The sequence below is a fragment of the Arachis duranensis genome, chromosome 5 (assembly GCF_000817695.3).
Source record: "Arachis duranensis cultivar V14167 chromosome 5, aradu.V14167.gnm2.J7QH, whole genome shotgun sequence".
NCBI lineage: Eukaryota > Viridiplantae > Streptophyta > Magnoliopsida > Fabales > Fabaceae > Arachis > Arachis duranensis.
This window is the reverse complement of record NC_029776.3, coordinates 99816450-99841099: the sequence shown is the minus strand read 5'-3', so window position 1 is coordinate 99841099 and position 24650 is coordinate 99816450. Positions and strand designations below refer to the sequence as shown.

The 24650-nt window shown below is 35.0% G+C and overlaps 2 protein-coding genes across 4 annotated transcripts; one reads left to right on the top strand and one right to left on the bottom strand.

Moving 5' to 3' along the window:
• The first annotated feature begins 4232 nt into the window (after positions 1–4232).
• On the top strand, positions 4233–7058 carry LOC107491373 (UDP-glycosyltransferase 74B1). Its single transcript, XM_016112222.3, has 2 exons — positions 4233–4896; positions 6200–7058. Exons 1-2 carry the CDS (start codon positions 4258–4260, stop codon positions 6926–6928), a joined length of 1368 nt encoding a protein of 455 aa, XP_015967708.1. The 5' UTR covers positions 4233–4257; the 3' UTR covers positions 6929–7058.
• Positions 7059–7315: 257 nt separating this feature from the next.
• LOC107491374 (uncharacterized protein At5g50100, chloroplastic) lies at positions 7316–12787 on the bottom strand. Of its 3 annotated transcripts, none has more exons than XR_008009401.1 (9): positions 12478–12787; positions 11839–11984; positions 11624–11731; positions 11164–11220; positions 10568–10633; positions 10346–10406; positions 8935–8978; positions 7835–7928; positions 7316–7762 (listed from the first exon to the last, which is right to left on the bottom strand). XR_008009401.1 is itself a non-coding variant. In XM_021143362.2 (8 exons), exons 1-8 carry the CDS (start codon positions 12638–12640, stop codon positions 7890–7892), a joined length of 684 nt encoding a protein of 227 aa, XP_020999021.1. In that variant the 5' UTR covers positions 12641–12786; the 3' UTR covers positions 7316–7889. The 3 variants fall into 3 exon arrangements, 1 of the variants encoding a protein (XP_020999021.1); XR_002376145.2 differs by having other exon boundaries at positions 7316–7768; positions 12478–12786; XM_021143362.2 differs by having other exon boundaries at positions 7316–7928; positions 12478–12786.
• Between the last annotated feature and the right edge of the window lie 11863 nt (positions 12788–24650).

Sequence of the window (24650 nt, the reverse complement as noted above, 5' to 3'; positions counted from 1 at the left end):
CTCTGCTTCTTTTTTCTTTTTTTTTTTGTTTTTTCTTCAAAACAACGTCATTTTAAAGTTCCGATGAACGAAAAATATTGTAGGGACTACTATGAGTCCCAAAGTATAAGTTTGGGGATAAATTTGAGTAATTATTAATTTCAGGAATTACTTTAAGATTTGAGTGCAATTTTAGGGACTACTTTGAGACTTAACTCTTAATTAGTACCGAATGCTTTGACTTTCCAATCAAGGCCCTTCTGTCACGAAAACTTTGGTACATGCGGTGCTTGCTAGTTGCTAGCTATGAGAATTTTTTATTTAAATTAAATAAATATGAAAATTACTAAAATACATAAAATATTAAGTACTTATCTATATGCACAACATATCACATCTCGGATACTGAAGGGTGAAGTAGAAAATAGGCATATTTCGGATACTGAAATCCTGTTTTATCACTATATGACGCCGTGATGTATTTAAAGTACACATAAGATACGTGTTAAGTGGGAGAACGAATATTAAGCATTTGAGATACACCTAAACTCGTAATAAGATCTCAATATCTGAGATACGTGTGAAATGCATAATTTGGGTCTCAACATCCGAGATATGCTCAGAGGCATATGTAAGGCCACAACAGCCGAAATTTTCATTCATTTGAATAGTTTCTAAGCATGTTATGATTTTATAACATCTTAAATTCAAGTTCCTGAAGTGCATATGGCCCTTGACAATATGTTCGTGATGGTGACATCAACAGACTAAATCCGACTTGACACATAGTTGGAACTTTGGATTTTGAGGTTAGTTTTTTTTCCTCTTTTATTTTCAGTAAATAATTAGTTTAGATGTTTAGGTTTTATTAATTTAGTTAATGCGCTAGGTATTTTGAGTAAGGTAAGTTAGAAGTTTTATATTAACTTAGGTAGGTATAGTATGTTTTAATATTTTTATAATTAATTTTAATTTAAGTAGGTATTTCGGGCACTGAGACCCCGTTTCGAGTTTGCATGTATCTCGGATGCTCAGTATTTGCTGGGTTGGTGGCATTTAGCGCCACCCCTCCTGAGACAAACCAAGCATGTTCTCCTTCCTGGCGCTAAATGCCAGGAGCTGCGCTAAACACCACCATGGCAGTGGCAAATTCCCTTAGAATGCGTTAGCGCCAGGTCCCGGCGTCTAGCACCAAGGCACTAGAATTGGATTCCAACTTTAATATGCTCCCCAGTTTTTTCTGAGCGCACTTGCTTCTGTTTCAATCAATTTGCATGACCTAAATAGAGATAAAAATAGGGAAAACTATGAACAAAGAAAAGAAAATAAATAAAACAATATTGAAATCGAAGGATATTAAATATTGGGTTGCCCCCCAAAGTGCTTCTTTAACGTCACTAGCTTGACGGTTCAACTCTGCTATGTCAGTAGATGAGTAATTCTCTGGTGATCAACTTCGCCACCAAGGTAAGACTTCAACCGCTGGCCATTAACAATGAACCTCTTGTCGGAATTCTCTTCGTTAATTTTCACATGATCGTAGGGAGACACTTTATTTACCAAAAACGGTTCAGACCACTGAGATTTCAGCTTTTCGAGAAATATCTTGAGCCTTAAATTAAAAAGAAGGACTTTCTGGCCTGGCTCAAATTTTCTGGTGGCTATCTTCTTATCATGCCACACCTTTGTTTTCTCCTTGTAGAGCTTGGTATTTTCATCATCTATTGTTCATAATTCATCAAGCTCAATGAGTTGGAGGAGCCTCTTCTCTCCTACAGCTTTTGCATCAAAGTTCAGGAACTTAGTAGCCCAGTAAGCTTTGTGCTCCAACTCTACTAGAAAGTGACAGGCTTTTCCATAGATTAACCGATATGGGAACATTCCGGTAGGAGTCTTGAAGGCTGTACGGTAAATTCAGAGAACATCATCAATATTCCTAGCCCAGTCCTTCCTTGAAGCTGATAGTCTTCTCTAGAATCTGTTTGAGCTCTCTGTTAGAGACCTCCATCTGTCCACTTGTCTGAGGGTGATAGGAGGTATAATGCATGCGCATCTTTAGTAGTTTTTAGTTGTTATTTCTTTAAATAAGGGTAGTGATCTATTTTTTTATTAGGACTTTCATGCTTTAAATCAATGGTCTTAGAATTTCTTTTCTTGAATTAAGTTAGAGATTTTCTTTAATTAAAATTTGTTGGGTGCTTTGATCAATACTTTTTGGAGTTGCTTTGGGCTTTCAAGTTTAGGAATTGATTTAAGGATGCTAAGCAAGAACAAAGAAGGAAGCTTAAGAAATACTTTGAAGCTCTTGGCCACATTTTAAAGCCTTAGGACACACTTTTCCAATACCAAAATCAACAAAATTTAATCTGGAAGCTTTGCCGTCCAATGTGGTGGAAGTAGCGTCCAACGGAGATCATGCGTATGCACAATTAGAGCTAAAAGAGAAATCATGTGTATGCATGCATTATGCATACGCATGTTTTGGTACGAAAATGGGTGTTGCCCATACGCATCCCTCATGCGTACGCGCAAGTGGTGAAATAAGTAAAATCATGCGTACGCATGACCCATGTGTACGCATGACCCCCATTTCAAGTCCCACGCTAGTTTATTGGCATCCTACACTGAAGCAATACAAAAGCATATTTTGGGCCAAATTTGGAAGATAGTTGCAGGCATCCACGTCCTTCAAATGGCGTGGCACGACAAAGCAAAACAGAGACCAAATTGGGTCATTCTTGGAGGAAAAAGTGTGGTGTCCAATGTGGTTTCCAAATGGCTAGTTTATACCATCTTGTGAGGCTGAACAAGACTTGGTTTAGGTTGGATGAGCCGTTGGTGAGTGCATTCGTGGAGCGTTGGCGTCCAAAGACGCACACGTTTCATACGTCATTTGGAGAGTGTATGATTACACTGCAGGACGTGACGTACTAGTTAGAGCTGCTAATCGATGGACATTACGTCAATTACGTCATCACCACTATCATAAGAAATTATGTCTGACTCTACATCATCATCGTCATCATCATCCCACAGTACATCATCTATACCTTCCCGTGCTCCACCTTGTAATGAAACCGGTGTCGTATCAGTAATACCTACTTCTTCGTCACCACTGCGGTTTAGATCAGCTGCGAATGACAGGGAGGCAACCAACATTGCCTTAGGTGCAATCACAGGCACGGATGAAGAGGCACAAACAAGCCTCGAACTAGAATAGGTTGCCGTTGCTGGAGGTTGATAATTCCGCTTCAAACCTCCTGAGCTAGAGACTACATCTACAAACTTGGCCAACAGTTTAGGGGTTCTAACTTCAGAAAACTACCGATGACAATGAAATAGAATTTACAAATCATCGTCACTTCCTATGACAAACAAATCGTGTTTCACATCATCCCGCAAAACTGAAATTAGAATTCTATAGAATAACTTCTCAACCTGTTTCATGCCTTATAACCCTAGTTTTTGGATTATAGAATTCAGGAACTCAGCAAAGCTTGTTGAAGGTTTCAGGAGAATACTAAGGGGATCTTTATCAATAAACTTAATTCTATAACGTATTTTTTTCTTAATCGACCCTCTATAGTGCACCAATACTAAAAAACTATCTTCACTAATCATTGTGTTTCACTCTCATAAGAAATTCATGTTCATATCATATTTAGATAGGTTGGCCTCACACTAAATCGAATTTGCTTAGTTCGATTTATGAATGCATAGTAATTCGAATCAATTCCATTCGAATTATATAAGAACAAAACCAGGAGTAAATCAAAACAGCTTGTTTCGAATTACTACGGACGTTACATGCAGGCATAAATCGAATCACACTATAGAACATTATATGGATGCATAAATCGACTCAAGCAGCTTCGATTTGCATTTTTCTTGGTAATTCGAATTGGACAGCTTCAATTTACTATGAAAATTGGCAAATCGAATGAAACATTTCATTCGATTTATATAGAAACGTGCATTTAATAGATCCATGTAACGTTTTCAGATTTAAGTGAATTGTGTAATATTAAATTGGGTTTGGTTTAATAGTACATTTTACTTTATATATATATATATATAAAAAACATATATGTGAAAATAATTATTTTATTTTATTTTAACAAAGGTCTTTTTTATTTTTTGTTCATTAAAAAAGGTCCATTTAAGTTGTTGAAAACTTGAAATAGCGTCATTGCTTACATAATGATAATCTTACCGCGACAAGCATGGCCTATAAAATAAAGAAAGTAATAAAATCAATAGCTATCCTAAAATGGGAAGATGAAGAACAAACCCAAAGGCCATGTGATAGTTCTTCCGTATCCAGCCCAAGGGCACATCAACCCGCTCCTCCAATTCGCAAAAGTTTTAGTCACCAAAGGCCTCAAGGCCACATTAGCCACAACCCCATACACAATCAACCACATACATGAACCAACCGTGGCTATTGAACCCATCTCAGATGGCTATGATGAGGGTGGCTTCACCCATGCTCCAAGCGTTGAATCCTACATTGAGTCCTTTAGATCAGCTGGTTCCAAAACATTATCAGAGCTTATAATTAAGTTGAGACACTCGTCATGTGCCGTGAACTGTATTGTATATGACTCTATGCTTACTTGGGCACTTGATGTGGCAAAACAGTTTGGTATCTATGGTGCTGTGTTCTTGACGAATTCTGCTTCTGTTTGTTCTATTTATTGGGAAATGAAACTGGGAAACTTGTTTTTTCCTTTGGAGAAATGGGTGTTTCCGATTTCAATTCCTGGGCTTCCTCCTCTAGGGGTTTCTGATTTGCCTAGCTTTGTTGCAAGACCTGATGATCACAAAGCTTATCTGGATGCTATCATGGGAATATTTGAGACTTTGAAGAACAATGACTGGGTATTCTGCAACACTTTTCAGGAACTCGAAAGTGAGGCAAGTGTTTTTTGTTTTTCGTCCCCCTTGTTTTACTTTTATAAATCCAATTCATTACTAACCAATTTAGGTGTATAAGGATCATAGTTTTTTACAATGACAATATTTATGTAAAATATCAAAATGATTTTTTAAGATTAAAATAGCGCACATTTTAGTTTATTTTATCAAAATATTTATCAATAATTATTATTTAGTTGATTTAAATAATAATACAAAATATATATTTATTATTGTTGTAATAAATTTTAATAGTGATACTTTTTTAATATCTAAAAACACTTTTTAATGTGAACAAGAAAAGTAAAAGGTATTGCAAAAATATTTAAAAAATGTAATCTTAATTTTAGAAAAAATTTTTTAAGTGTTGCGAATGTTGTATTACCATCGCAATTACCATAATGATAATCACAATAAAGAATATCATTTATAAGATGTTATTTTTTGATTCCTCGCATCATTATATGATTGTGAGATGTGAAAAATATAAAAGGTTTGGTTAGTAGAGCTTAAACATAAAGGCCAAATGGGTGATAGTTAATAAACTACATGAAATCTTAAGACATATGAATGAAATTCAACGATTTTTTCTATAACAATTTTTGTTGTTTTGTGTTCCTTTCTGTATCATTTTATCAGATAATGGGCATATAATTTAGTTAGAACTCCATGAAAATTTAGAATAAGTATGAACATTATGGGAATAAATTTATATGTGAAATTCTTCGCTTCTCTGAAAAGTTAATGCAGAGAACAAGTTGTATTGAATTAAGAGGAATGCTAGGTGCCAACAATTTTTGGGATTTATAGCCATCAAATAGCTATCAATGAGGCTTTTAATGGTATGAGATTTCATCCAATGACTCACTTTTCTTTGCTGATTACATGCTAGCCAGAATTTGATAAAGTTGTTGCCCCCTAGACATAAGTTGCATGACATCTTGACTATCATAAAAGAATCCACCCTATAGAGGAAGTTAACAACCTCAGATATAACTCTTTTATGTTTTTATACAAATGAGAACATAAAAACCATGTCTTATCCCAGAGCATGGCACGATGCATTGTCGTCTTTGGATCCATGTAGTGTTGTGTTAAGCTTGCGACAACTAACGTAAAATTTCATCGTGTCCAAATGGATGGACACAATACAATGACATCTTTGATTCATGTAGTTAACCTTACCTAGTGGGAAATAGTTCTATTAAGATATATTAAGGTAAAAACTGCAAATAAAAATTCGATAAGAGACCTTTTCAATTTTTGATTGCACAATAATCTCATGTCTTATGTCTTACTGAAGGCTTTAGATGGTACATGGCCAGTTGTACCAGTAGGACCAATGGTTCCATCAGCATATCTACACCAACAAAATTCAGAAGACACAGCTTATGGAGCCACACTGTGGAATCCAACTATAAATAAAAGTTACATGACATGGTTAGGTACAAAGCCGCCAAGGTCTGTAGTTTATGTATCATTCGGAAGCATGGCAACAACAACAGCTAAACAAGCCGAAGAAATCGCAAACGGCTTAAAGGCCAGCAAGAAGAATTTCATATGGGTGGTGAAAGAATCTTGGGAGATATTACCAAAGGGGTTTATGAGTGGACTCGGTGATGCAGGGTTGGTGGTGACGTGGTGCAACCAATTGGAGGTGCTGGCTCACCCGGCCGTCGGCTGCTTTGTAACGCATTGTGGATGGAACTCAGTATTGGAGGCACTGAGTATAGGGGTGCCGATGGTCACGGTGGCTCAATGGAGTGATCAACCTACAAATGCTAAGCTTGTTGAAGTGGTGTGGGGAGTGGGAACAAGAGCTGAGAAGGATTCAGATGATGTTTTATCAGGCAAAGAATTGGAGAAGTGTATAGGAGAAGTTATGGACGCTGAAAAAAGTGAAGATTTAAAAAGAAATGCTTCTAAGTGGAGTCAAAGTGCTTCAAGAGCAGCTAGTGTAGGTGGGACTTCAGACAAAAATATCAATGAGTTTGTAAAGATCTTAATGTTACCTAAAGGGGAAAATAATTAATGTAAGGTTTGATTACTTTCTAGGTACTATAGGTTCATTAAGTCTTCAATTGAATCCTTGTAGTTTTATAATCAAATCCCTTATTATACAAAATTTATTAATCAAATTCCTATAATTTAAACGTTACTAATTAAGTTCTTGCATTGTACAAATACTTTTTATTCAAATCCATTCTGATTTTTTTAATCAAACCCAACATGGGATATTAAGCCCCTGTTTTCCTTTAAAAAATATATATATTGTATATTATTATATAAAGATTTGATCCCAAAATGTTATTAAACCACAAGAACCTGATTAGAAAAAGTTGTACAATACAAGGACTTATCTAAAACGGTTAAAGTACAAGGACCTAATTGACAATTTTTATACCATAGAGGGACCAACAAACCAGAAGTTAACTGAAAATTAAGTAAAATCATAGAGATTCACAGGATACTTAAACCTGTATACTATTACTACTATACATACTTATCACCCTCACGTGGTACATGGATGCACTAAGCATAAGCTTTCAATCTTAGTTGTATATATGAAAATAAACTTTTTAATGTCATGTGTAACAATCTACATATACCGTTAATTCAGCTACTGCTGATATCATAAAACGTTTGTGTGAGACAATGCTGAAGAATCTGCTGAAGTAGACTATAGTCACTATACACTACCATTCTTTTGAGCCTGATCAATTGCTTTACAAGAGAGTATCAAATGTATGCTGATGAAGATGTATACTTGTGATGCTGATCTACATGATACATATATAAGATCATATATATATGGCGAGCCTCTTCAAGTGTTTACCATGGTCAACTATTAGGTTGCATTTGGATTCTGTATCTGATTCAGAAATACAGAAATAAGGAAAAGATGTTATAAGAAGTTACATAAAATATATAAATTTACCATGTCTCTCTATTTCTGTTTCAGAAACAGCATCCAAATGCAGCCTTGTGGAAATTTACATCTTGCAAGCACTGCTATCTTTGCATACTTCGCCCTGTCCGGAATACCAAAAAAGGAAATATGGATCAGCATCATCACTGCTCATTCTTTATATCGCTTTGATATTAAAGATTAACATTTATGCCACAGGAAACTAATCAAATGGAGTCAAATTATTAAGGGTAGTTCAAGATTGTGCTAATTGACAAATAACATAATAGAACGTTTGCCATGGTGTGTGTACCGGGTGAAGCCGGATTCGCCTTGATCCGAACCCGACCATAAATAATGACCAAGTCTATTTTTTGAGACCCTTACCCAGCCCTAGACCTGGTAAAATCTTACTACTTTCAGGTCATACTAAAACCGGGTCTAAACCGGTGAAGTCCGGATCTTGATAAACTTTATGTCAAAATATGATGCACTTATTTATAAAGAAGAAAAAAAATATACTTGTTATCGTGAAGTTGATATTTGAACTTGAATTTTTTCATAAATTCTAATTTCATGCTTTGATCTATTTTTTAATTCAACAAGTGTGATTAAAAATAAAACATAATATTAGAATTAATTTAAAACATATATACCTTTTTTAATCCCCTTAGGATGCACATGGACGGGTGAAGCCGGGTTCGTCTTGACCCGGACCCGGACCCGGCACTAAATAGTGACGGGTCTATTTTTGAGACCCTTACTCGGCCCTTAACCCAGTGAAATCACACCAAATTAGTCTCGAAAATGTTCGGGTCCGAGCTGGGTCTTTAGGCCGGTCGGGTCAGGCCATGTACACCCCTAATCTATGAAGCCTTAGATAGCATTTGATAAAATACTAAGTTCCATTTCTGTTCACCATGACGGACAATGTCCAAGTCCCAGTCTTGGTTTTTTAAAACAATTTATGAAATGCATAATACGTCGAAAAATCCCAATCTTTTGAGATTCAAACCTGTCACCAACTCTCAAAGTTTATTCTCTTTCAATTTTGTTTGTGCTTGCTTTATTCTGCAGAAACATTCTCTGCTGAATTTAACATGAAGTTTTGTGCAGTTTAATCAGCCTACCTTCTTTTTTCGAGCTTCTAAAATTTCTTCTATAGGTGGCCTTCCTGGAAACCACAAAGGACATAAAGCATATGAATTGAATGAAAGGATGAAAGGATGTTAGCATAATCATACTGGAGAATAACCATAGGGCATGTCCAGCTCACAATTAATCGAAGTTATCATTTCACTAATATAACATAATAATGGAAAAAAAATGAAACTCAATTTATAGCCTATAATTAATGATCAATGAATTTTGTGATCATGAGAGACTGAACAACCTATGACAATAATTCAATGATTTTGAACGTTAACAGCGGCTGACTCAAGAAAAAATAAATAAATAAATAAATAAATAATGGTAACAGAGCCTAATTTTGCTAATGATAGTTGATGGTAGTTATCTAGCTATATTCGCAGAAATTGTTAGTTATGTTAATTGTTGTCAGCTGACACTTGCACTTGTATAGAGTAGTTTTGGCAGTTACACAGTTACACTATTCATTTCATCCAATTTAGATAAACCGAATTCTGCAGAATAATCAAGCTAGAAGCTCATTTTCTCAGTTTCTCAAACTACTCGCATCTCTGTTTTCTCATTTCCTCTCTACTCATACCATCTCTTAGAAGGTATTAGAGCTCTGCTGCACAATCATCCCTCTCATAATGAAAGGAAATAAAATCTCAGTGAAGCAGAGTTTTGTGAAACTCAGCAGGATCATGAAAATCACAATCCATGCAGTGCAGATTTGTCATAGAACCCTTACTATCCAAATCCAAATGAAAATCCTACATAAGATATTGTCACAATGACTATCTGATACTGGTTCCAATTATCATAACTGGTCTAGATCTATGAACCGTTCTCTTTGATTCTCCAAGAACAATATCACAGAGATATTGCAAGAATTTCACACTTTCAAGCAAGGTAACTTGTCAGTTGCAGAATATCCTGATGAACTGAAATCATTTTGGGAGGAATTCGAAAAATACTTTATAGGAATGCTAGTGTCATCTGGCAACAACTAATGCAACTAATCATATTGCAGCAACAAGTAACTACCACTAATTGTCATTAGCAGAATTAGGCTCTCCTAAGAAAAACTATGCAGTCTATGTCATTCCAGCTAATCAAATCAGCCAACCTAACGGAGAAAAAGATCATCTAAGGTTTTAATTTAACCTACAGAGTGAGAAAATATTTGGTGCTGGTGGAGCAGATTTAGTGCACGCTCAAAGAGCTTTTACAGTCATTTTATTCTTTATATTTAACTTATATAACAATTAAAAATAGAAAGGTGTGGTTGTAAAGGCTACTTAGTGCAAACACTAAATATACTCTAGGAGCAACCAACAATTTGTCAGCTACATAATAATAATAATAACAAGGAACTTCCAGTGCAAAATTGTCAATGTAAGTTGCACTTACCTGTAATCTGAAGACGATATTTAGCCCAAACACCATATATGGAGTCAGCAATTGTGCCAATCTGTGAAACATGATTTCCTCCATCGTAAAATATAATATATAAAAACAGGCTATCTAGTATGTGCTCAAGTTAAAAAATTAGAAAAGGAAGTGAGGATTTCTCCATGTTTCAAAGCAACAAGACAAATAAATCATATAACAGTATTTGATAGGAAGACTTACTGGTTCATATTTTGTAATAGCATAAACCCAACCAAGACCAACTTGTTCATATAATCTCCGAAACGCCTGTAAATAGTGTTTCTCACAAGCATGAAACAGATGCATATATGAAATATACATATAAAATTTCTTGCAATAAAGAGAAAAAGAAAAAGCTGGGTGGGGTGGAGAATAGATTTTCACATTTGAACAGACAACAAACTTTTTAACTCAAACTTGTTTGTTTAACTCTTAAATAGTTATTGTGGTTTCTTTATGAATGTAATTTTTATCCAATAATGATGATCAGTCATTGATTGGACAAGGATTCATAACTTTGCACAAATTTAAAACAGGACTTTATTATAAACATGTTATTGTTAGTACTATTATATTGTTTTCTTGGTATTGAGAATGAACTAGGGTTATATACCTATATGTGATTATTCTAATTTCTAAATTTTCAACAATTTAATAAAGATTCTGAGCTTAGAACCTATGTGCAGATATTTTAAAGCCTTTCATATACTCATATTCACAGTATAGAACTAACACAAGAGTCTGAGTAATGGTAATAATAATTATGTTGGTAACGAAGATGAGGTAAGAAGCAATACTTCAACATCCTTAACCACAGTTCCATCAGAGAGAATAGCATGAATTCTTCCCATAACCTACAAGTGTTAAAAAAAAACAACAAAAAACAAAAAACAAAAATCATTGAATTATTTTGGCACATACTACCTGTGAAAAGCATGTTCAATATTCATCAAGAATCCTCAAACAAAATAACAACACCACCTTTGCTAGAAATTAATAAAAAAACAAGGGTCTTGTCATTGAAGTGGCAAAAGACTAAACAAAATATAAAAAATAAAATAAAATATTCAATAAGTTCAAATGTTTGGAAAGATCTATCATCAATCAAAATAAACCATGAAAGAAAAAAGTCATTATACTAATAACAAAAAAAGAAAAAAACAAAGGAGCCAATGGAGTTCATAACCTACTAAAACGGGTTACGGAAAAGAGCATAACTTAACAATTGCGAGAGAGTAGGCAGTAGAATAAACTAACCGTTTCATAGTCAAGGTTTTGATTTTCCTCTGGAGAGTAATCAACTGAGCTTATATCAACAAATTTGATTGTTCCATAGCTCTTATTCCTCTCCCTTAGCATATCCACCTGAAAAGACAGGCAGCAGAACATGCAAAATACTCATCAATAATCTAAAATGCCGAAAAGAACTACGACCAACAACACTTGTCTAATGTTTTAAATTAAGTTGAAACCTCGCGCATACAGAGAGGGCAGTCTCCATCATAGAGCATTTTAATCTTCCAATCCTTGTTATTGGGTGATTGACCTTCCCCTTCTTTCTTGGAACTTGCAGCCTCCATAGCTGCCTCACTAATAGCTCGAATGTGCCATTGAAATCCTGCAAGTAAGTTTGTCATCAATTCATGTGCACTCATTGTTACATTCCCGGAAGAGTAGAGAAAATCAAGATTTGATGCGAAATTGGAAAAGTACATTAAATACGGAAAACATGAATATTTAAATAGTGAAATTCTCAGACCTAGTAAAAATTTTGCAAAATCGGTTCACTCATTTCAAATTGTAATATCGAAAAATTTTAAGTTAAATCGAGATTCAGCTAGTTTGCTCGGAACAATATATTTGTCATTCTCACCTTGAGCATTTTCCATTTTTTAATCTCTCTACAATCTTATAATCAAATTCTTGATTTTAGGTTTCTTAATAAGTACGCAAATGATGAAAGTAACCGAGATTGTCAATCAGCGGTAGTAAAACATTATAATTTTATAGAAATACATCAATTTCAAATTATGTGTAGTAAAGAAGAATAATAATAAATAATAATAATAATGATGAAATTCGAAAGGTAAGAGAAAAAAAAAGGGGCGTACCAGGTTTAGTAATAGGATTGGAGTGCGAAGGAAGATTGATAATGTTATGGAACTTGGGAGAAAGATTATGGTGTGGAAGTGAAAAGAGAAGTGACGGTTTTTTAACCGTTGCAATGCTCCCAAAAGCAGAAGCAGCATACGCTGCTGCGACTCTCATTGCCATATTGTGATTTGGTTAGAGCACTCAAGTTGGAGAATGAGAATTGAGAAGGTTTGTGTTGAAAGGAAAAACCAAACATTTTTCTTTCCAGAAACGTGGAAGCTTGGGGATCACCCAAACTCATGAGAATGACACGGATTTTGAGGTTGAGATTCTGCTTCGCCTTCGATCTACCCGTTTAGACTTTGGAAGCTTCATCCAACTCCATACCAAATCTAATTTAAAAAAAATTTAACAAATTACTTATTAATATTTTAAATTATCTAGCCCTTAAAATTAAAAAAAGTAATAAATGAAGTCTTACCTTTTAAAAGTAATACAATGAAGAAATTAATTATCTGAAAATTTAAAAATAAGTGATACCTCCACAGAATTTATTATTTTTATTAATAATTTTAGTCATCAACTTAATTTTTTTAATTTAGCGATTCAATAATATATTTTTAGCTGACACTTTAAAATATTGTAATTGGCCAAATAAATAAATTCTAATATTCCTCTTTAAAATATAAAAAACATTTATAGTTACAAACTAATTTATCAAATATGTTAAATAGAAAAATTTTAGAACCAGCAATTCTTGAAAATTTCGTTACATATCTAAGTATTTTTGTCAATCAAATCTAATCAAATTGATCCAAATCCAACAAAACAACTCACAGTGTCTCACACAACGTATACGCAAATTGTGCATTTTTTTGTTTGATTTTTTTCTTTTTTTTTATTCTTGTTAAGATGATAAAATAAGAAGAATTATGAGAAGATCAAGAAAAAGAAGATGATGATGATAAAGAACAAAAGAAAAAAATTTTAAATTATACAGAATTTTTCAAAAAAATAATACTAAAATATTTTAACTTTGACACCAAAATTTTCTTAATATTGGTATTAAAATTTCTTAAGTAACATTTTATTAAGAGTGGTGGAAGAAGAAGAATGGTGGTGGTGGTGATAGTGGTGGTGGAGTGTTTTGAAATATGCTGCATTTATTAGAAATAGAGCCAAAATATTTTAATCTTGATATGAAAATTTTTTTAATTTTGACACAAAAAATTATTAACCATGATTCAATTTTTTGTTAAGAGAAGGAGGAGAAGGAAGAAAAAGAGGAGAAAGAGTGTGTGATATAATTTTTTATTAAGAGGGTGAAAAAAAAGAATTATGAAAATGTGAAATAAGAAGAAGAAAAAGGATAAGGATGATGATGATGATGAGTTTTGAATTATGTAGAACTTATTAAAAAAATAGCACAAAAAATTTTTAATCGTGACACAGGAAGTTTTTTAATTTTGACACCAAATTTTATTAATTGTAACATAGAAAATTTCTTAACCAAATTTTCATATCATTGAACTAATTCAGTCGTATTGAACTCATATATAAGAGGTATAGTCATTCTTGTGTCATTTGTAACAAATTGATGTATTTTTTGTTCCAAAATACATTTGAATTACATTAACGCTCTTCTCGAAGCATCATCCAAGCAGTATACAACGACTTCTGACTTAGCGCATCCACCACAACATTCGCTTTTTCTAGATGGTAATTCTATTCAAAGTCGTAGTCCTTCAGTAATTCCATCCACTTCCTCTGCCGCATATTAAGCTCTTTCTGATCAAAGAGGTATTTCAAACTCTTATGATCAGAGAAAACTCAGAACTTAACTCATAAAGGTAATGTCTCCATACCTTCAAGGCAAACACAACCACAGCAAGTTCCAAGTCGTGCATCGGGTAATTAACTTCAAGAGATCTTAACTGCCGTGAGACATACGCCACCACATTATGATGATGCATCAGCACACACCCTAGACCCTTTAGTGAGGCATCACAGTACACCTCAAATGGTTCATTTAGCTCAGGTAACACCAACACAGGCGCGGTGGTCAACTTTTGCTTCAACGCTTGAAAGCTCTCCTCACACTCAGAAGTCCAAACAAATGGCGCGTCCTTGCGGGTTAACCTTGTCGGTGGCAAAGCTATTTGCGAAAAGCCTTTGATGAATTTTTGGTAGTAGCTAGCTAAGCCCAAAAAACTCCTTATCTGAGTTACTGAGGCCGGTCGCCCCCATTCCATCACCACTTTCACCTTAGCAGGATCTACGGCTATCTCCTGTTTACTCATTACATGGCCAAGAAACTTCACTTCGTCCTTCCAAAATTCACATTTGGACAGTTTCACATAAAGTTTCCTTTCTTTTAGTATTTGCAACACGATCCTCAGGTGTTCCGCATGTTCTTCTTCAGTCTTAGAATAAATTAGTATATAATCAATAAAGACGACAACAAACTTATCTAAAAACGGGCGGAAGATTATGTTCATATAATCCATAAACACTGCAGGAGCGGTTGTCAACCCGAAAGACATTACAGTGTACTTGTAATGACCATAACGAGTCCTGAAAGCAGTCTTAGGGATGTCTTCATCTCTCACCCTTATTTGGTGATAACCGGATCACAAATCAATCTTGGAGAAAACCCCGGCTCCTTATAACTTATCTATGAGATCGTCAATTCGTGGCAGTGGGTACTTATTCTTTATTGTGACCTTATTCAGTTGCCTGTAATCTACACAAAGGCGCATACTCCCATCCTTCTTCTTTATCAGTAATACCGGTGCTCCCCACAGAGAAACACTTGATCGAATGAAGCGTTTACTCATTAAATCTTCCAGTTGAGCCTTGAGTTCGGCTATTTTTAAAGGCGACATCCTATAAGGGGTAATTGAGATTGGTCTCGCCCCCGGCACCAACTCAATCGCAAATTCAACCTCTCGGTTATGAGGGAATTTCTCAATGTCATCTGGAAACACCTCAGGAAATTTGTGAATAATTGGAATTTGCTCTAATCTCTATTCTTCACCTGACACGCTCGCAGCTAACAACATAACACACTAACATTCCTACCCTGAACAGTTTACTACCACGTAGTTTAAATAACAACCATTCACTACAACCGGTCCTTCCGACCCTTCAGGCATGAAATACAATGATTTTTCAAAATAGTTCAACAAGACATGATTCTTAGACAACTAGTCCAACCCCAAGATAAGATCAAGACCGGTCAATGGCAAGCAAATCAAATTATGAACAAAATCACGTTGTTTAACCCTAAATGAAACTTGCGGACATCCTAACCTAGTCACCATGGCTTCATGGGTGGCATTATACACCTTAAGATCGTAGCCAAAACCACAATCTTCAATCCTAACTCACTAGCTTTTTCAAATGCAATGAATGAATGTGTTGCTCCCGAATCAAATAAAGCATTTAAATTTTGACCAGCCATTTCACATTTACCTCGAATAAGTGTATCGGACCCCTCGGCACCTACAGTTGAGGTGGTAAACACCCGACCAGACTGCTGTGCTCTCCCGGCACCTTGCTTCTGCTTCTCCAAACAGTTTGAGGCTTTATGTCCCGCCTTACCACAAGAAAAGTACAAGCCCCATCCAGCCTTGCATGGGACTCCTGGATGGTAACTCCAGCACCTAGCACAAGCTTGCTCGTTATGAGGTTGCTTCCCAAATCTTCTTCCCTGGAAGTTGTTGTTGTTGGACCTTCTGAAATTATTCTGACCCTGAGTCTGTCGTGGTGCAAAGCCTCCACGCTTAAAAGTCTGACCCCTAGGAGCAAAGTTTCCCCCTCGGTTCTGTTGAAAAGGTCTCCTATGACTTCCTTTCTCTACAGCCACCTTTTTCACACACTCTTCAGCAACCCTGCTCTTATTCACCAACTCTGAGAAATTTCTGATTTCCATTGGTCCCACTAAACTTAAGATATCGCTCTGGAGCCCTCCTTCATACTTAATGCACTTCCATTTCTCGAAGTCTCCCGGAGCTCCCTGACACATGCGGGAAAATCTGAATCGCTCCTCAAATTTGTCGGTATACTCAGATACAGACATAGCACCTGCTTTAGCTGCAGTAACTCAAGTTCCTTGGCCGTCTTGGTAGAATTCAGAAAGTACTTTTTATAAAATTCCACCTGGAAGGCATCCCAGGTGATAGGGTCATCACCCTACTACAAGAGACGTTAGGCACCCTGCCACCAATGCGATGCTTCTCCAGTTAACAGATAGGTAGCAAATTCAACACACTACTCTTTAGGTACCAACTGCGCTTGTAGTGCTCGCTCTATAGCCTAAAACCAGGTATCGGCTTCAGTCGGATTGGTGGTTCCCTTGAACTTAGGTAGATTAACCTTTAAGAAGGTTGCCAGTGTCATCGGGCCCTGAGCTCCACTTCCGCCATTGCTATTACTGTTTATCTGTTACCCAAGAGCATCCGCAGTGACCTTCATAGCAGCAGCCATGTTCTCCAATACCGCCATAAAGTTTACCAAGTTATTCGGGTTAGTTTCCGGTCTCCGAGTACTAGTACGACCTCTCCCACGGCCTCTATCGCGTCCACGAGGCGCCATCTGGTTCCTATACACACCAAACAATCGATATCAAGTTGATCAGTCTCAAGACCGAAAGTCTAGTACCTCAAAGTCCCAAATGCATGCTCATGAATGTTTATGCCAGTTATATCAGTTAGATATCCTAATAGCACATAAACACACATACAGATAATGCACAGAAACATAGTCAGTCCGTCCCTCAGGCCCTACAAGAACTGTAAGGTCCCACATCGGTTGGAGAGGGGAACGAAGCATGCCTTATAAGGGTGTGGATACCTCTCCCTAGCATGACGCGTTTTGACGAGTGAGTGTGGGGGGCTTCAGCTATCATCCCTATCGTCAAAGGCAAAACCGTGAGGCCTTGTGTGCCAAAGCGAACAATATCGTGCTAGCGGGTGATCTGGGCTGTTACAGATGATATCAGAGCTGGAACCCAGATCGATGTGCCAGCGAGGGTGCTAGGCTCCCTTAGGGGGGTGGATTGTAAGGTCCCACATCGGTTGGAGAGGGGAACGAAGCATGCCTTATAAGGGTGTGGATACCTATCCCTAGCATGACGCATTTTGACGAGTGATTGTGGGGGGTTTCGGCTATCATCCCTATCGTCAAAGGCAAAATCGTGAGGCCTTGTGTGCCAAAATGGACAATATCATGCTAGCGGGTAGTCTGGACTATTACAAGAACAAACTGCTCTGATACTATAATGTAACATCCTACCACACAGAGTCCTATGCTTAAGTCATAAAACAGAGGTGGCGAGGCATTACGACCTCTAAAAATAAAATTTAATATATATAGTAGGGTGAAAAATGTTTATAAAACTAGGAGCCTTTGAAGAAAAAGGGGTAAAACAAAATCATTAAATTGAAAAGCGCAACACTCCGATCGATAACGTAACGAAACAGATAAAGGATAAGCTAATGCGAGTATATATACAAGAGAGTGCAAAAAATACGGATATCAAAACTCAAGACTCGGTTTGCGAAGATAACCAATCCGAGCATAGAAGTATACATACATATATATATATATATATATATATATACACACATATACATAATGGAGATAATAAGTATCTAAGTAAGTATATAAAACCAAAATAGAGTCCCGAGAGCTAAGGATCTTCACTAAAACAGAAGTCTCCAGCATGCCTGTAACAAAATCTGCATGGGTGATAACCGGAGGTTCTCAGCATGGTAACAGTACCCAAATATCTAACATATAATGTCTTGGAAAAGCCGAAAGCAATCCTAGAACTCCCAAATTCATAATTAAAGCGTATAAGCATAACTAAACAATGAGAAACAAAAATAGGCAACTAACTAAGGATCTTCAGTCTAACTAAAACTCCCCTTTCCAAATCCTTTAAACCTCCCAACCGCCATCAGTAATTTGATATCGCAAACACAATTATATCAAACAACGAAATGCACAAATAGGAAGCAGATACGGCAGTTAGACGATTAGCAAGTAAATATGCAGTCAATTAGGCATTCCAAACAAATCACATATAATGCATATGATGTATGCCTGTTCTAGTGGCTGATGAGTCTCATCTGTCGGTTATAAAGCCAACACGACAAGTCCTGGTAGCTAACCATTCTTGTCCCTCTATCGTGCATCCCCAACTCGACTTATTCTCAATCATAATCATCAATACATGTACACAACACCCACACTAGTGTTTATCCACGGGGGCGAGCTCATCTGGAACTTTCACAGTGTCCGGCTACACTTACGACATAGGGTCAGCAGAGTATCGAGTCTCCACCTGGAGCACGGGGTGGATAGCTACTACTTTCACCCAGGAAAACTTGTACCTTAGATAGTGGAAGTGCAACATTCATTTCATTCAATAAGCATATATTAACAATCCATAACCAGCCACAATTTATTAACAATTACAGCCCTTCAGGTCATGGCATATACAACACTTCCACCATCATCCTCCGGATCTCATACAATTATCTTTAATCATCACTCATCATTAATTCTCCCCTTACTTCATCCAAAAACTACCACATTTCCTAGCCTCTTCTTATCACTAGGCATACTATAACGATATAGGACATAAAGAGTGAAAATGGAGGTTTAGAAGTCTGAAATTTGGCTTTAAAAACACAAAAATAAGTTTTTGGTGAAAACAGGATCACGCGTGCGTGTCGCCTATGCGCACGCGTGGAAAGTGGAAAAAGTAGAGTGACGCATGCGCACGCATGGGAAGTAGAGAGGTAGAGTGACATGTGTGCGTCAGTCACGCGTACGCGTGGGTGCATTTTGTGCTCCTCGCACAAAACTGGCACTGTACCATCACAACTCTCTGGTTTTTCTACTATGCACCTGCATCAATACAGCGACGCGTACGCGTCGGCCAGGCACACGCGTAGGGGAGTAAAATTGTAAGTGACGTGCACGCGTTGGCCACGTGTGTGCGTGGGAGTACGATTTACCAAATATTTTACTAAGTTTAAAAAACTGCAGGATTACATTTTCAAACCCCAAACTTCCAACGGGCATAACTTTTTCGTTTCAACCATTTTCCATTTGTTCTTCGAAGGGCATAAACATCTCAGCTCCAGTTTTTGTTTCTAAACAAATTTGACACAAATCGAGGATTCGGAGACTAAGTTATGCTCCGTCAAAATAGACCAAAAACCACAATTTCATACAAACCCACAAAATTCCATTTCAAAACAAACTAATTTCAACCCCCTTTCAAAACCAACCAAAACTTGCCAAAAATCAACCTCAAGCCTCCTCAACTCATATGTTAACATTTTTATTAAATTCACAATCCACCATTTTAACCAATCTCAATCAAATAATTCAATTTCAAATAAAATATCATATCATATATCTTTCCTCATCCCAAGTTTCAACAATACCAATCTATCAACCATCAATACATACAATCAATATCATCCTCACCATCAACATGGTTTCACCCACAATTCAATCTCAACCAATCATTAAGCATATATCAAAACATGCATGTCTCTCATACATCATACCATCAAAACATCCAAAATCTACTAATCACATACATAACAACATAATTCATCTCAACCAATCAACAACATCAATAGCTCAAATCCTATCTTAGGGTCTCTAGCCTAATTTTTCACACCATATTGCATTTTAGATACAGGAAACTGAAACCATACCTTGGCTGATTTCCCGTTCAACCCGGAACACCTCCAATTTCACTTTTTCACAAGCTCTCAAGGTTTTGACACCTCCAAGAACAGATTTTCAGCACCAAAAGCTTATTCCAAGCTCTCCAAGACTTCAATCAAGCTTCAATATTCACATACACGTTACCTAAACCACAATTATCACATCCAAACATACCCACTCAATATCTAAACATAATAACCTAATAAATTTTACTAGGGTTGAGAATCTTACTACACCCAAGGATTAAGGAGACAAGATTAAACCTCTACTTCAAGCTAGTTGGATCCTATAACATCAAAAGCTCACAAATCTCAACATTTTTACCCATAAATTTTGAAAATCAAGACTGGAAGAACTGAGATGAAAACGTAGTTTACCTCAGAAACAAAGTTATATTTGTAGAGTTCGGCAACCTGATCGCGTGACCGCAAACGGTGCACCAATGAGAGCTCCGAATCAGAATTTATGATCAAATGAAGATTGAAGTGAATGAAGGCAAGGGTTTCATGCTCCCCCTTCCCCTTTTCAGCATGTTTTGTTTATGTGGAGAAGAAGAGGGTGCTGAACCCGTTTGTCTAATGTGGCTTGGCTGGGTCTTGGGCCCAATATAGGTCTGGTTGGTCCGGTTTGGTCCGTTCGGCCCAATTTTGAGTCGATTTCTTTAAAATTGGTGTTAAAATTCTCATTTTAATTTTTTCTATTATATTAAGCCATAAAAATAACAATTTTTAATTTTCTAGAATAAAATTTAATTTATGAATTAATTAGTTATTAATTAACTGAATTTTACAACAAAAACCACATTAGATATAATTAAATAAATAAAAAGAATTAAAATATATTTTTTTAATAATTTAATAAGAGATTGTTATCCACTAAGATCTATCATCGTAACGTAATAAGAAGGTCACTTATGTTATGTCATATATATTAGAGACAGAAGATATTCAAACATTAAATAATATTTAAGAGATGAAATAAAAATAGACAGAGAATGATATAATTAATTAATTATAGTTAGTTACCCTAAAAGAGATGAATTTGACAATGATATTATCGACCATGAATTGGAACGTGGGGGCTCTGAGCGGTTGAATTATGGTCACCCCATTCAACCCACATTTTCTTCTTTCCAATTCCCTTCAATATTATATATGATTTATCATTTGAAATTCTCACTTTCTTCCTGTACCACCAAATTTCTTAAGTCAAATAAATGAGTTACATGCCACAATTTCAATACAATTCAAAAGTAAAAATTTATGTATAGTTAATTTAACATAAAATTAATTATATTTGAATTTTTATTTTTTAACTATTATTTTTATATAAAATATTTCAAGTGAATAATTATTTAAAAAGAATATTAAATTTATTACCTGTAAATACCAGGTTTGATCAAGATTAAAATCTAATACTCATTGTTGGGAGGGATAGAATCAATTACAGATTGAATTGTAGAGAAGTTGCTATGTCTAAAAGAATCGACAACAATTTCACTGAATAGAAGGATTTTGTCTCCAACACTTCGGTAATATTGAGCATTAACAACTCCTAAATTTACTAACACAAACACACAACTCTAGCAACGAACAAGAAATAACGACATCATCAATTAATTCAATACCTGTGTTAATAGTTGGGATTAAATTGAAGTTTTTTGTATTGGTAGATAAAAAAGAAGAAAAAGTGACACTAGACGCAAGAGGAAGAGGTGACAACAATATCTTTGCCAAAGAATGAAGTGATTATGTATTTATGAACACAATTTTCTTTGTGTAAATTTTGGAGGAAACTTTTTATTTTTCAATTTAATATGTAAGCTTTTCATATCAGAAACAATTTTGTTCTGAGTGTATGAGATTTTATAGGAGGCATGATAAGAAGTTATTGGAGGTTTAGGGGATTTAATAAATTCGAAGTATTAAAGTCTCAACGGAAGGGTTGGAAGGGGATAAGAAAAAGAACGACACAAAAATTATACCTTCAAAAAATTTGTCCTTGACAACTTAGACAAGAAGGATGAAAATTGAAAGAGACTAACACACAAAATTACCTTAGTGTTGGATCCTTCCGTCTTCTTTATGCAACAAGCGAAGCAAATCACTCACCTCACTTTTTCACACTAAAAAAACGTTTATAAAGTAACTGAAAATTTTATTCATCAAAGTTGTCTAAATTGTCTCACCAAAGATGTTTAAATAGGTTCGTAAGAAATTAACTAAAAGATCAGATAAGATAGCTTAATTTAAATTTTCTAAAGATAAGATAACTAATTTAAATTAAATTTGATCTTACTGGATTAGATCAGATTTTATTTAAATATTAAAATCCTAAAGATAGGATAACTAATTTAAAATCAGATTTGATCTCATTAGATTAGATCATATTTTATTTAAATTTAAAATTCTTAAAAATAATACTAAGCAAATCAAAACTAAATTAAATTTTCTAATAAACCTTGACAATAAAGCAAACTAAAATATAGACTTAATAATTTTAAAAATTAATAATAAACTTGTGTTTTAACCATAATTTTTTAACTTCAAAAAGAAGTATTTGTCACTGTAAAAGTCTTAATAGTCTTAATATATATAAGTTATAGAATTTAAATATTTATAATTAAAATATTTTTATAATAATGATTATTATTATGGTACTTGTAATGTAGGTTTGTTGCATTTAATTAGTATTTTATATGTTAATTGAATAATAGTAATATATATTAAAATTGTTGATATTATATCATTAGCAAAAAAAATTGGCTTAAATTTATTATGAAAAAAGTTGGTATCAACAAAATTAAATAATACATATATTTATACATAAATTATAAGATAACTAATTTATTGACGGATATAAAAAGTATAACAATTTTGAACGAGGTTCTACTACCTCCAAATGAATAAATTATACTAAAAAGTTAGATTTAGCGACCGTTAATAAAATGGGAAGTATGAATTTTATAAACTTCCAAAAATATTTTGATTAGAGTCAACAATTCTTAAAAAAATACTTGATGTTGTGAAATAAATAAATGAGAAAGATATAATAAAATAAAATTAATAAAGTATAAATAGAAGACACTAATATTAATATTTACCAATGCTATTATAATATATTAATATTGTATTAGTAGAATATGGAAAAAAGAGAGAGAGAAGTGCTTTTATTTTATGCTGTTGTTGTGTACAAATGTACAATTACATTTTACTATTTATAGAGGTTAAATGTTTACGCTTTCAAACCTTTTTAATATAATCAGTTTTGAGAATGTGTGAGCCGCCCATAATGAATGGGCATCTACATCATAATCCTTATCACAACACTCTCTCTTGGATGACCATTTAGGATTATGATTCGTTAAAACCTTACTAAAGAAAAACTCAATAGAAAAAAATTTTAGTGAAGGAAAAAGAGTACAATATCTTTTGTGATGGAAACTGCCTCGTTAAAAACCTTATCAAGAAAAACCCAATGGAAAAAAAATCTGACCAAGGAAAAAAGAGTACAGTCTCCACTTCTTGTCGACATCATTTAATATCTCGAAATCAACGCATCCCAACTTGATGTACCAATTTTTCAAAAGAGGATTTTGGGAGTGACTTTGTAAACAAATATGCCAGATTGTCACTTGAGCAGATCTGTTGGATATCAGTTGTCCCTTGATTTTGAAGATCATGAGTGAAGAATAATTTGAGAGAAATATGTTTTGTTTTATCACATTTGATGTATCCACCCTTAAGTTGTATAATACCTGCTATATTATCCTCAAACAGGACAGTTGGAGCTATCTTATGATCAATAAGTCCACATGATGACAGAATATATTGGATCAAACTCCTGAGTCAAAAACACTCGCAACTTGCTTCATGAATCGCTAGTATTTCAGCATGATTAGAGGATGTTGCTGCAATTGTCTGTTTTGTGGACCTCCATGATATAGCTGTATCACCATATGTGAACAGGTATCCTGTTTGAGATCTTCCTTTGTGTGGATCAGACAAGTATCCAGCATCTGCATAGCCAACTAATTGTGACTTGGATCCATATGGATAAAACAATCCCATGTCAACTGTTCTATGAAGATATAGAAAGATTTGTTTGATTCCACTCCAATGTCTTCTAGTTGGAGAAGAACTATATCTTGCTAGTAAATTCACAGCAAATGACATATTGGGTTGTGTATTATTAGCAAGATATATTAGCGCTCCAATGGCACTAAGATATGGTACTTTAGGACCAATGATATCTTCATTTTCTTCCTTAGGACGGAATTGATCATTTTCCACATCCAAAGATCTTACAATCATTGGGGTACTCAAGGGATGTGACTTATCCATATAAAATCTTTTCAAGATCTTTTCTGTGTATGCTGTTTGATGAATAAAGATCCCATTTTTTATTTGCTCGATCTGCAGGCCGAGACAAAATT

What these genes read in the sequence shown, in the direction of transcription:
- LOC107491373 (XM_016112222.3), top strand. Translation starts at nt 4,258, where the DNA reads ATGAAGAACAAACCCAAAGGCCATGTGATAGTTCTTCCGTATCCAGCC. An exon ending in TTCAGGAACTCGAAAGTGAG is followed by an intron (nt 4,897 to 6,199) that starts GCAAGTGTTTTT and finishes GTCTTACTGAAG; the next exon opens with GCTTTAGATGGTACATGGCC.
- LOC107491374 (XM_021143362.2), bottom strand. Translation starts at nt 12,640, where the DNA reads ATGGCAATGAGAGTCGCAGCAGCGTATGCTGCTTCTGCTTTTGGGAGC. An exon ending in AAAACCTTGACTATGAAACG is followed by an intron (nt 11,221 to 11,623) that starts GTTAGTTTATTC and finishes TAACACTTGTAG; the next exon opens with GTTATGGGAAGAATTCATGC. An exon ending in CTGTGGTTAAGGATGTTGAA is followed by an intron (nt 10,634 to 11,163) that starts GTATTGCTTCTT and finishes CACTATTTACAG; the next exon opens with GCGTTTCGGAGATTATATGA.